The sequence below is a fragment of the Myxine glutinosa genome, chromosome 3 (assembly GCF_964187855.1).
Source record: "Myxine glutinosa chromosome 3, kmMyxGlut1.1, whole genome shotgun sequence".
NCBI classification, from domain to species: domain Eukaryota; kingdom Metazoa; phylum Chordata; class Myxini; order Myxiniformes; family Myxinidae; genus Myxine; species Myxine glutinosa.
The window spans coordinates 43,742,818-43,756,747 of NC_136263.1; the positions used below are offsets into that span (position 1 = coordinate 43,742,818).

The 13,930-nt window shown below is 42.6% G+C and overlaps 1 protein-coding gene across 1 annotated transcript in view; it reads left to right on the forward strand.

Annotated features, from left to right (window-relative positions):
* LOC137423628 (uncharacterized) overlaps nucleotides 1–13,930 on the forward strand; it is a 224,047-nt gene that overhangs the window by 13,837 nt on the left and 196,280 nt on the right. Inside the window, exon 2 of the mRNA XM_078773965.1 lies at nucleotides 9,625–9,700. Within this exon, the coding sequence (XP_078630091.1) occupies nucleotides 9,645–9,700 (56 nt within the window). The 5' untranslated portion in view covers nucleotides 9,625–9,644. The remainder of the gene's footprint in view (nucleotides 1–9,624; nucleotides 9,701–13,930) is intronic.

Sequence of the window (13,930 nt, forward strand, 5' to 3'; positions counted from 1 at the left end):
ATTGCAACTCTGAAAGAGTGTAACAACAGGGGATACATGGGCGAAATTCAAAGCGCCCCACTCTATGACTTAGATGGAGATGGATTTTGTTGGCAGCTCGGACAGCAGGTGCTTTCTACAACCTTCAACATGATTGTTGAATCGAATGATACTGACGATATTGGGGTATACCTACTCAGCTCTGACGCTGACGGTGACCAGGACCCACTCGATCAAATACCAATATGCTTGTGGACAACGCATCCAAATGATGTGGGACGAATCAAGAGTATTGCACCTGTAAGGATCACAGTAGATGATTCTAAGCCATTGCCTAGAAAGCGTCAATATCCATTGAGACCAGAGGCAAAAGCTGGTATTGCACCAGTGATTCGATCATTGGTGGAACAGGGAGTTATAGTTCGCACTGTGAGCATGTGCAACACTCCTATTTTACCTGTGAAGAAGCCAGGCAAGACTACTTGGAGATTTGTTCAAGATCTTCGAGCAATTAATGATTGTGTCATCCCAGCCTATCCAGTGGTCCCTAACCCGATCACTGTACTGTCAAGTATTCCATGCAACACGAAGTTTTATTCTGTGGTGGACTTATGTTCAGCGTTCTTTAGTGTACCCATTCATGAGGATTCGCGTTATCTTTTCGCATTCACGTACGAAAATTTACAGTTTACCTGGACTGTGTTACCACAAGGGTACACGGAGAGCCCAACTTTGTTTTCACGTGCTCTACATGAAGACCTCAGCGATGTTGAATTTCCTGGGGGTTCAGTGATGGTACAATATGTTGATGACCTTCTCATATGCTCGACTTCAAAGGAAGCATGTGAGCAGGACACTGTTGTGTTACTGACAGCGTTGGCAGACAAAGGCCACAAGGCCTCGAGAGATAAGTTGCAGTTCTGTAAGGAAGAGGTGAAATATTTAGGACATATTTTGTAAGGCGACACGAGACGATTGTGCCCTGAACGTGTAAAAGTGATCAGGACACTTCCAAAACCTAAAACTGTCAAGCAGATGAAATCTTTTCTGGGGACAACGGGGTTTTGCCATCAATGGATTGCTGATTACGCAGTACTGACTCGCCCCCTGTTGGACATCAGCTTACCAAACAGTCCAAATCCTTTGAAATGGACCCCGGAAGCTGAACAAGCCTTTACGACCTTGAAAGATGCCTTAGCATCGGCTCCTGCTTTAGGACTGCCAGATTATGACAAAAATTTCTTTCTCTATTCACATGAGAAAGGAGGATATGCCCAATCGGTGTTGGCTCAAAAAAAAACATGGGGGAAAACTGCGCCCCGTAGCATATCACAGCACTAGATTGGATTCAGTAGCACGAGGTTTTCCACTGTGCTTGCGAGCAGTGGCAGCAGCGTCATATGCAGTAGAAGCCACAGCTACAATAGTCCTGGGGTGCCCCTTAATTCTTCTTGTTGAGCATGCGGTGGCGATGGTTTTGCTGAAGGCAGGAACACAGCACCTTTCAGCATCAAGGGCTACAACATATGAACTAGGGTTATTAACGCCATCAAACCTTACCATTCAGCGTTGTCCAACGCTGAACCCAGCATCTATGTTACCAACAGAGGATGATGGTGAGCCCCATGATTGTGCGGAGGTATTGGCACATGCACTAGTGCCTCGCATTAATTTGAAGGACATTCCCATCCCAGATGCAGATCTGGTACTGTATGTTGATGGATCATCATCAAGAGCATTGGATGGTTCACTATTGACGGGATATGCAGTATGCACGGATGTTGAGACATGGGAGAGCGGAAAATTACCAAACACCTACTCAGCTCAACAGGCAGAACTTTATGCATTAACTAGAGCCTGTTGTTTAGCAGAAAGCCAGAGAGTCATCATTTATACAGACTCCAGGTACGCACATGGGGTTGTTCATGATTATGGTGCTCTCTGGAAACAGAGAGGTTTTTTGACATCTTCAGGCAGCCAAATTAAAACATGAATAGTGCTGAATAGTCCCAACATGAATAATTGTTCCTGCTTCTTGTCTCAAAAATTTTTTCGGAGCAAGAATGAATTTTACTTTTGCTTATTAGCGGATTAATAATTAATTGATTAAATGCCAAAATTGGATTTTTTTGGAACACGAATTAAAAGATCCAGAATTAGAGTTCATTCTGGGAGCCTCATATTTGCCAATTATAAATGTGGTTTTAGGGAGTATTTTGGGCAAAACAATTTTTTACAACAAAACAATTACCAAAGTGTGGAACATTGCTTTGCAAAATTTTTTGGAAACCAAGTGACGAGCATCACATGATCAGCAAGTGGGCATTTTGGACTATTTTTTGCATGCTCATAGGTCAGTGGTCGACTGACATGTAAATAGAGGTGTTGTAAAATTTGTACAATTTGTAAATTTGTAAAATTTGGATAAATTATTGTAGGACCAAAAAGGGTAATTTCAAGGTGACATTAGGGGTTTTCTAAAACAAATAAACTTTTTGTCTATTTGTGTATTAGCGTTTCTAAAATTAAAGGATAAATTTTACGAAATTGAAATGAAATTGACACCCATCTTGATCTGTTAATGATGGTTCAAATGCAAACAAATATACATAATGCTTGGGTTTGTGTATGTTTGTGTGTCAATGTTTTTGTTTTGTGTGTCAACCTTACAAGAATATCCAGAAAATTCGTAAAATAAAATAGGAATATAATTTGATTATGAACATTATCTCTGTTGTCAAGGGATACAGATTTGATGTGCTGGGTTATGAGCAGCCATTAATTAATAGTAAAATTGTGAGTAATTTTAGGATTCCATTTTTGATAGAATTTATATGAGAATAACAGCTATTTATGGATAGGAGCTTCATAAACAAAAGGAGTACAAAATTAGTCAAATTTGGAAGTGGTCTTACACTGACTTTCCAGAGTACTCTGCTCATGGATTTTTACATATATAAACTTGACCTTAATCAGCATATAAATTGTGCTGTATGTATGGATGTGTCTTAGGCATAGACGATATGGGCAGATAGTAAAGACAATTTTGTTGAATTGAACTATTGTGAGTTTTACAACGAAATGCATTGTGAATCTTAAAACCAAGGGGCAGACGTGAACGCGCTGTTATGTTTTTACACTCAGATGTTTTTTTGGGTTTTTATGGGTTTTTACACTCAGAACACGATGTTACGTGTACCTGCAACATATTTTGTTAATCTGCCACACCTATATTGGCATACTGGTGTCAGTAGTATTCACTAAGTTGCATAGAAAATGGAGGAACAACCTTTAAGGGAGTATACAACCACGTATTTGGATATTTTCTACAAAAGTAGGGGTTTCAATAAGTGGGAGCTGTACACATGGGATTTATCAAATTAAGTTATGCAGTTTAAACAAAGTTACTGGTAAACAGAAGGGAAATGGATAGTAAATAAATTCTTCAATGCTGGGTAAATTTAATGAGATATTACAAAGACTTATAAGAGCTACTGCTCTTCCTTATAGCAGTGGGAGAAGAGAGAATTCGAACCAAATGAATTTATAAATGAATGTGATAGGGATAATATCCTCAATTTGTGTTACTTATTTGATTGTGGGTAAAGAAATTATTTTATCGTAATGGATTGATAACAGCAGCCTGCAATGTCCTGAGAGTGTGCATCCATGTAATTAGAAATCCCAGATTTGTTTTTACAAACAACATTTGGTAGAGGTCTTATGTCGACGCGCACTTACTTGGTAGATAAAAAAGGTACTGCATGTTGGCAGCCACTTTTGCGGCCATTTAGGCCAAACACATTGAGAGAAAAAATTGTCGTTCAATACGTAATTTACACATGGCTATTTGTAAAAGGGAAGTTGTTGCGATGGGCAACATTTCTGAAGGTTTATTAAAATGTTATAATATGACATGTGTCAAGGCAAACTATTGGATGGGAAAATTAGATCTGGTTATACAATGTATTTGCTGACCCTTTGAAGTTAATTCTTTGAATTGATTGTTTTACTAGTATTTTGAGTTCAACTTGGAAATAGTATGGTAGAGCTTTGTTAAAACCTATGGTTGTGGTATTTTGGAACGAATTCACAGATCATAGGAAGTTGATAACAATAGAAATAAATATGGACCCCGGGAGATAGGGGCATCAGAATAAGGCAAATAATCAGATTTATGTTACATATTAAGGGATTTTTCTTTAGTCACATTTTAAGAAGTTTGTTAGTTTGGTATATAATGTTGAATGTCATTGACATAAATGAGGGCATAACAACTTGTTGTGCACTATGTCCGTTTTACACGATCGATGAACTCATATCACCACAAGTAACACTGTTAAAAAAAAAAAAAAAGCGGGGAGGACTATGCTAATAACACATTAGGCATAGTTTGCTTGTTTGCAAGAATTGTTGGGAATTAGATATTCCTGTTTGTGATTTAAATCATATAATCATTATTAATGCATTTATTTTCTTTGAGTTGAGTTACAACACCTGCATGTGTTTAATTTTTTGAATTATATGAACCTGAAAGTAATTGTGGATGCTATTCTTAGTTTTAGTAGTGTAAAACACATGTCTGATTTGAATATTATTCGTGTGAAGTTGTTATAAAATATAGTGATTTCATGTTACAATGCACCCCATCTGATTCAATCTGTGCGGAGAGCAGATATAAATGTGGCTAAGTAAAGGAAAGACAAGACCACATCCCAAATGGAGTGATAACGACATCTGGGAAGAAGTTTGAAAAAGGAAAATTTGTGAAAATGAAGTTAATCTTGGCATACACCCTCTTTCTCAAAGAATGATGAAGAAATGCTCCTTTGGAAGATGGATGTTTACCTTCACCAAGGGAAAATTATGTGACCATTTGTCTGGGTCACACTGCAACATATGAAAAAGGGCGATCACTTACTTGTGTTCAAATACCTCGAACAGTCATCACATCAGCAATTGCAGGACGACGATATTTTACCTGCAACGTTTACGGGATACGGTGACGTGTGTCATTACTTCACCAACTTCCGGGGAGCCAGCATGGAGCTGCAAGCGAACGACTGCCTTTTCCTTCACAACAGCTGTGCACGATTCTGCTGTGTGCTCCTGGTATGGACCATGGACAACTGAGTACCATGGTCCCAACATCATCATTGCGGATGCATCCGGCATCCCTGCTCCACATCTTGTTGACAAATCAACATCACATCAATACTTGCTCCATGCTCACAATTAGTGAGGAGGCAAGTCGACTACAACTGGATGGAGGCCTTGTTCAAATCTACTATGGCTCACAGCAAGAGTGGCAAGGATGCTGCATGAAGAGCAGGGTCAGTCTTTGACTCTGCCCAGCTATCACAACAGCAGAAAATCCTATGCAAATAGTGAAGGTGTGATGAAGACAACAGGAGAAAATGTTTTATGCTGAAATTCCAAACACAAGTGATCCGCCCCTTTTTTCAAACAAAGAAAGTCAATATTTGATTAAAGGCAAATATTTTGCCAAATGTTGCAGATGCTTTATTATTTTGATGAACTGAAATTATTGCGTTTTGGTGAAGGTGAAATGTTTTGTGATCTTTATGCAAATGAGTTGAATTGAATTATCAACATAGAAAGAGTCAATGAACAAGGAAATGTATTGTGATCAAAATTCTTCCAGAATGACGGTGTATGCCTTAGGAAATTGAATTACAAGATTAGTGGTTTGAATATTTAATGTGGTAATGTTTAGATTAATGGTTAATATAAACATAAAAGAAAAACTGGGGATTGTTGGGGATTAAATATTCATATTGACAATATTGCTAGAATATATATCAATGTAATCTTGTTTAAAGTGGAATTATGTTTTACTTTACGAATCAGCAAAAGAGCATAGAGCTAGCATTAACATGTGGTCAGGAGAGTTAATTTCAGACAAGAATGTGTAACGCTCTTGGACCGCCACCTGTCGATCATTAATAGCCTCTGTTCAGGGCACTGCGCACACGCTGCAAATTCTTCTTCCAACAGGTCAGAGTATTTGACCTCTTGAACAGAAATAAGTATTTGCTGGCCAAGAAAGCCATATAAGGGTTTTTGGATAAGGAACACCCTGCATGCTCTGCAACATCAAAGGAGTTTGGGGCTTTAAAACCAGGAGAAAGTTGCGAGGAGAGTGGAAGAGAAGAGTGGACTGGGACAGTGAACTGAAGAGGAGTGAAAACTGAAGACCAGTTGAAATTGATCAACCAACTGGAGATTGTCAACAACTGAACGAGCTTCAGAAAGACCTACTGAACGAGCTTCAAAAGACCGACCAAACGAGCGTCAACAAACTCTGGAACAGACTCATTAAAGATCTCGGCTTAGTATACAACAAATTCTCTAAAGTGAATAAACCATTGATTTTGCTAAAACGAGTTTCTGAAGTTTCTGAAGTAGAACAGTAGTTAAAATTATTATTCTACAGTTCTCACTTCAATGCACGATCATGGTTCTTGCTTCAATGCACGATCATGGTTCTTGCTTCAATGCACGATCATGGTTCCTACTTCAATGCACGATCATGGTTCTCACTTAAATGCACGATCATGGTTCTTACTTCAATGCACGATCATGGTTTTCACTTCAATGCACGATCATGGTTCTTGCTTCAATGCACGATCACCAGGTGTACATACTTCTGGCATCCCCGGGGAGGGACGTGGGGGGTGTTTTCATCTGATGTCCGAGTTGGCCATTACCAATAACAGTATTAAAGGAAAAACACACATTCTGCCTGTTTACTTATGTAATCTCATGAAATCAACGACTGAAGTGGTAAAATCACTTCCAGGTTGCAGAAACCACTCCCGAACAGATAATTTCCAAATCCATTTGTGGCAGTTGAAGTTAATTTGTGGAATAAATATTGTGAAAACTGATCCCTGGACCCTTTTCAGCTTGTTCGTACAGATACCCGTGGGGCCGTAAACCATTTTGTGGCACAGTTTCGTGAAATCGACTAAAAATCGTCACACAGTTATTTATCCACATTAGGGATTGACTAAACATGGCCGCCAGGTCTTGCTCGAAGCCGGCGTCGGTCTTCCGTGACCATCCACCATCTTGTGGTATCTTACTATAATTCACCAAATGTCCATCCGTCTGTCTGTCTGTCTGTCTGTTCGAAGGTACCGTAAAAACTGCTGAACCGATCGCAAAGATATTTTGGGTGGATAATCCTGGGATCTCCAGGAGTAAGATAGGCTATTTAGTTTTCCCAATTTCAGCTTTGGTCTCCAACATTCTCAGGTTTGGACTTCCGCATAACATTCGTGTTCACATAACGTTAATTGTTCTCATTGTGACGATGTTGTTTTCCTGGGTGCCGCACAAACGGCTGCACCGATCGCTGCACAGCTTCACCGATCGCTGCACGGCTGCACCGATCGAACTCGGTGACCTCGGACAAATACCTTTTATGAGGACACGGGAGTAGATGCAACATCGGGAGTACTAACTGCACGCGTCTTCAGTATCAAGCTTAAATATGTCATGGTGGATCTGAAGAGCGCAATGCTTGGAGAAGTGGTGGGCTACTTCGGCATGAAGGAGGATCAGAAACGTGGACTGCCACACTGCCACATCCTGCTGATACTTGCTCCCGCATGACGTTATTTTCCCGGGTGCTGCACAAATGGCCGCACCGATCGAGATTTAACGGATGTTTATATAAATCGTTTAAAAGAAAAAAAGCCTTCAATTTCTGATATTTAGCCTTTTCATTTGGGCCTCCCAATTGAAGCCCTGCCCATGGGGCGGGTACCGTTGCCAGTGAGAACAATGAACGTTATGCGAACTCGAATGTTATGCGGGAGTCCAAACCTGACAATCTGGAGACTAAAGCTGAAATTGGGAAAACTAAATAGCGTATTTTACTCCTGGAGATCCCAGGATTACCCACCCAAAATATCTTTGCGATCGGTTGAGCAGTTTTTACGGTACCTTCGAACAGACAGACAGACAGACAGACGGACGGACATTTCGTGAATTATAGTAAGATTGTGACGATGTTGCTTTCCCGGGTGCCGCACAAACGGCTGCACCGATCGCTGCACGGACTCGATCGGACTCGGTGACCTCGGACAAAGACCTTTTATAAGGACACGGGTTGAATCCCTGCTTGAGAGAATTCCAACCCATTTCAACTGAAGGAAACACGTATTGGGAGGACATACGACATTGCGATTGTGAACACGATTAATCGATCACGATCAGAGTGTATCGATCACTGTGGGACATTTGTTGAATTATAGAAGATACTGTTTAGATTTTGATGATTTGCGTGTGATATGATTTAACGGATGTTTATATGAATCGTTTAAAATTAAAAAAAGCCTTCAATTTCTGATATTTTACCTTTTCATTTGGGCCTCCCAATCGAAGCCCCGCCCGCAGGGCGGGTACCGTTGCTAGTCATAGAAATTGATGGTCAAGAATAAGATAGTAGAATCCAGGCTTTCAAAGACGTTTATCTTGGATGCTGCTCTCCTGTCTGTACCTGTCTGTGGTGAGGATGTTGAGGTCACAGAGAGATTCACTTACCTTGGCAGTGATATTCATGTCTCCGCATCTCGACTTCTGGGTCGGGCCTGGGGAGTCATGGATTCACTGGATCACGGGGTGTGGCGCTGTCATTACCCTCGCCTGAGGAGCGGGTATCACATTTGAGTGCGTTTGTTTGTCTGGCTGTTTGTCTGTTTGCCTGTCTGTTTGTCCGCACAGAATAAATATGATTTTCTCAGCAAACGTCGGTCCGATTGACAGGAAATTTTCACCATAGGTGCAACTCCACCTGTATAATTTTTTTATGATAATTATGACGTCATAGGTCACGTGGTTCGGCCATCATCTTCGAAAACTTAAAAACGTTGCACCTCCATATCTCAGAAAGCGCTGAATAGAAAACATTGAGACTTGGCTCATTGTAAAGAACTCTCCATAGGTTTTGCAACAACATTAATATTATGCTTTTGTTGTGAGAAGCGTCCTTGGAAAACCGTCATGATAAAGCTCTCTTAACATTGATGTACACCTCAACACGCAATCCCAGTGGTGGGGAAAACCCCCTCAGAAAGAAAAACCCTTTGCTACAACCTTCATTGTGTGACCCTTAGTCCTCCTGCGAAGTTTGGTTGAGATTGGAAAAGTAATGACGACCAAATGTATCGCGACAGACACCAAATTGTGTAGTTTAGTCTGATTATAATTACAATAGATCTCTTTGACAGAGTCCTGTCATTGGTTAATTATCAATCATTGAAATACCCACAACCTCTCATGGGGTCTCTGATGTCCTCTGAGGGGTGTGGGACACATGGACGGTATAATTACCTGGTTGTTGTGAGATTATGTTTCAGGTTCATAACGACGAACGCATTTCTTCTGCAATGTTTAAATATTTATTTTTATTTTGAACATCGAATGTTTATTTGAAAAGTTAAAAATGAACTCATTTTGGCACAAACACCCAAGGAATGAGTTTGTGAGATGAAGTTGTTTGAAGTGGAGAGGAGGGAGATCTGAACTTTCATTACTGTGTTTGTAACACCGAGTGGTGAGTTTATATTGTACTTGGTGATCATCTCCTAACTCAGCTCCTCACCCTCTGTACAGAATCTCCATCTACAGACATAATGGAAATTGTTGATCAAGTTCGAGCTGCGGCCCAAGAGTTGAAGACTCTAAAAGAGTGAGTTCTGCTGGTTCTGTGATACACAAGGTGCTGATAAAGCATCCTGTACAACTTGTAATCACCATGGCAATGAATCAATAATCACCATTATACAAGTCTCTCACTGGGATTTTAAAGGGGAGGGGGGGGGGAGGCTTGTCACCAGATATGGTCAGGGAGGGGTTGTCCCCCTCGAAGTGGGAGACTGGGTCATTTCCCCCAAAAAAGGAACTTTGATATTATTTGGCCTTATCTCCAAGGGGCTGTTAATGCTACATAAAGGAACAATGCGAGAATTATAACAAAACAAACATGGTTATACTTATGGCAGGAAGGGATTGGGGGTGGGAGGGGGGGGGGGTAATCTACCACCATGAACCATAAACCCCTCCCTCACGATCCCCAGCTGTGGGCTTGCTTTATCACAAAACCTCCTTAATCTCGAACCTTGTTTTACCTTTTAATGTATTTTTTAAATCTCGAGGTTCCACCAATAGTTCCATAAAAACCCAGGTTTGAGTTTCTTTCCTGTTTCGACCATAAACCAGAATCTGACAGAAGGCTAGAAAATGACTCGTTGCCCCCACCTGGTCTCCAAGTGAAGGTAAACATTTCCGGGGGTTTACGATATGCTGATGACGAATCTGCAGTTTCACACTCGATATTTCAAAGGGAGTCAAACATGGCCTTGAACTTCTGACGAGGCTCTGAGGGTTCACAGCAGTCGGAGACGTTTTACTCGCCATCGACCCGAAATGTACACATGGTATCATTGGGTGAGGTGGGCAGCTTCCTGTTCACCAGTGGGGGGTCTAAGCGGACTCGAGGAGGGACAGGTCTCCAGGGTCACACCAGTCAGGAGGCTAACTTGTGAGTCGCACATCCGTAAGCTACACCTGTGGTGTCGATGGAAAGTGGAAACGATTTCCTGTTCAGTGGTACCAATGGCGGGACCATTGCTGCTTGTGGGAGGGTCAAAGGGTCATAGTCCGATTGGGAAATTCTGAGACAATACTCGGACCAAGGGCAAAGCGAAGGAGACTTGATTTAGACATGTACAACACACAATTTATTGGTATTTATCATGATGCAGATGTAGCCTCAAATCCAGTGAGGGAAACACCGTTCAAGGCACTGTGCAGTCGTGATGTGGTACGCGGTATGCAGCATGAGAAAAGGACCTGTCACCAAAGCAAGGGATTTCAGAGCGCAGATTATGAGAGCAGGATGCGTATCCAATGAAGGTGATGGAATGAAGCAGTGTGGTCTGGTCAGGTTCAGGTCAGGTCAGTCTCTTGACTGCCACTGGTAACATGTAACTCAGTGCTACCTGCCACATGTTCGGGTAGTCGGCGACTAAACTGACTACCTACACTGGCTCGCCAGTGGGGAGGGTGGCTGTGACACCTTGTAAGACGAAAAACAATACCTGGTAAAGGGTGGATGAGCTCACTTTGGGAGCCAACGGCCATTCAGTAAGGAGATGGTGTCTCCTAAAAAACACCCATCTGACTGGACCGTTTTTTAGGTAGTTGGATGGAGACGGCAACCACTCAGGGTAGTACTACCGTTCGGACTTAGGAGCGTTAAAGTGGTGCCCGGAACCATCTTACACTCTCCGTCCGTGTCAGGATTGCTGGTCTCACTTTCTGTCTCACTCAAACCATAGCTACCACACCTTCAATCTCTCTTTCTTACAAACAAACCTCATACACTTTTCATCATACACTTTTCTTATTCATTTTCACTCCTCACCTTTACATTCTCTCTCTTTTATTTCTCTTCATGCAGTTCTTTTATTTAAGGCCTGGCCTCGATGAGGACTATACAGTCCATGACTGGAGCCTTCAACATAAAAAAAAGTCCCAGATGAGCGTTTAGAGGACCTAGTTTCAAGGCTGCAGCAGTGTTAATCTGTTTCTGGCCAAGGTTCAAATAACAAATACAAATAACACATTTCTTTCTCAATTATCTAACAAAGGTTCTATGGCTTCATCACATTTGCTTGGACAGTATTGCTAAAGTCAAGTTTCAGGTCCAGCTTACCTGCATCAATTGTCTCTCCTTGAGCAAGCTTATCCCATCTGAAGATTTGGACAGATTTAACCATCTTCACTTCTCTCTTACAAATGATGAAAACATGAGGCAGCACATCAATGATGCCTTGAAATAGACTTCTTCCCAAAGGCAGCTGCAGCTGGATATGACCTGAGTCTCTTGCAAGGGATGAAATACCAGGATTGTGGAGTTTTCCAGTTTATGCTTCTGCTTGAATTTGCTTTTCAACCTTCTGACGGCATTCTATGGCCTTCTCGACCTTCTGGCGATCCGTGAATTTCCTGTAGCAGGTGAAATGATACCCGTGATATCCATATACTGCAGTATTTGATTACAATGCCTGATGATCCACTTGTCATGTATGTTAGAAGTAGAATGGACGGCACTCTTTGACTTCGACCGATATGCCTCCGCCCACATGATGACCTCATTATACATACTTGCACCAAGTTTGATTTAGATCCCTTCAGCAGTTCTCAAGTATCACATTTTTACCTGACGTGACCTTTGACCTTTGACCTATTGATGCCAAAATCGAATCGGTTTGTCGTTGCATCATAATATATACTTGTATCATGTTTGGTCAAAATCCCCTCACTGGTTCACAAGTTAGTGTGGTAACAGAATTTTTACCTGACATGACTTCTGACCCTTAACCTCTTGACCCCGGAATCAAATCAGTTGATCTTTCCAACCAGTTGATCTTTATATACTTGTACCAAGTTTGACTTAGTTCCCTTCAGCCGTTCTTAAGTTATCGCGCAAATCCTATCACGGACAAACGGACGCACAGACGGACAGACGGACGCACAGACGGACAGACGGACGCACAGACGGACAGACGGACGCACAGACGCACAGATGGACAGACGGACGCACAGACGGACAGACGGACGCACAGACGGACAGACGGACACATGGATAGACGAACGGATGGATAACCCAAAAATATAATGCCTCTGGCGACTTCATCGGCGGAGGCATAAAAACACCTGCAAGTAATCCTCGCTTGGTACCAGGAACCAGGATCTTTTTTACTGCCATAGTTTCTTCTGTTTGAATTCCCAAGCTATGGTCTACCTACCTATCTACCTACTGGCAGGAGCCTGATACACAGGCCTACCTTCTCTCCATTCAACACGGATCTACTTTTTGTTTTCAAAGATTTCTCCACAATCATGTGATCCGTGTGGGAATTCACCTGAATCATTGTCAGGTCACACAAAACGGATTCCAAACGCCAACCCGGTAACTACATTGTTGTGGGAACTGTTTCAGATGCTCCATTGTAACTTTTTATTGTGAAACTCCATTAGTCCCACGGAATAAACAGTAGGTATTGAATAAACAGTAGGTAATGAATAAACAGTAGGTAATGAATAAACAGTAGGTAATGAATAAACAGTAGGTAATGAATAAACAGTAGGTAATGGCCGACGAAGGAGGACGTGATCATGCTGCTCTTTGTGCTGGATGTGCCCAAGAGATGGGCAGAGCTCGGTGCAGCCGAACGAGAAGGACAAAGGGAGGAGCTCTTGCCTGTTTGCCTCACACCGGCGGCTGGCTGTGGACACGACTTCGTGCCAACGCGTGTTTTCCCACGCAGGGACACGGGACCTGTGAACCACACCAAACGTCATCACGTCCTCCAGTAGGGACTTCCGCTTCCGGTCCGGTATGAAGAGGACGCAGGCGTCACATGCTCGCCGCTTCTTCGACCGGGCCACTGTCAGTTGCTTGCTTTTCTTTGGTGGTCGTGCGGATTTTTTGGCCATTGAGTCTGCCCTCTGCATAGCCCCGGCTCTGCTCCCTGCTTTGCCTGCCCGGCTCCTTCGCCTGCTCGCTGTTTCCTCGGGCACGCTCTCGTGGGTTGTGACCATCGCAGCGGTTTGGTGGCGGTTTCCCACCGTGATCTTGATTTGTAGCGGCGACGGTCGATTGCCGCTGCATTTGCCGCTTTGCCGTGATCAACCTTGGCCTCGTGATCGTCTCTTTGCTCCTGCCTGCCCTCTGCTTGGTCCCGGCTCTGCTCCTGGCTTCACCTACCTGGCTCCTTCGTTTCCTCGGGCCCGCTCCCGTGCGTTGGGACCATTGTTTCACCTCCTCAACCTTGGCCCCGTCTCGTCTCTCCGCTCCTGCCTGGCATGGCTCTGCGGTACTCCGCCGCAAGGCTCCTTCTGCTCAATACCC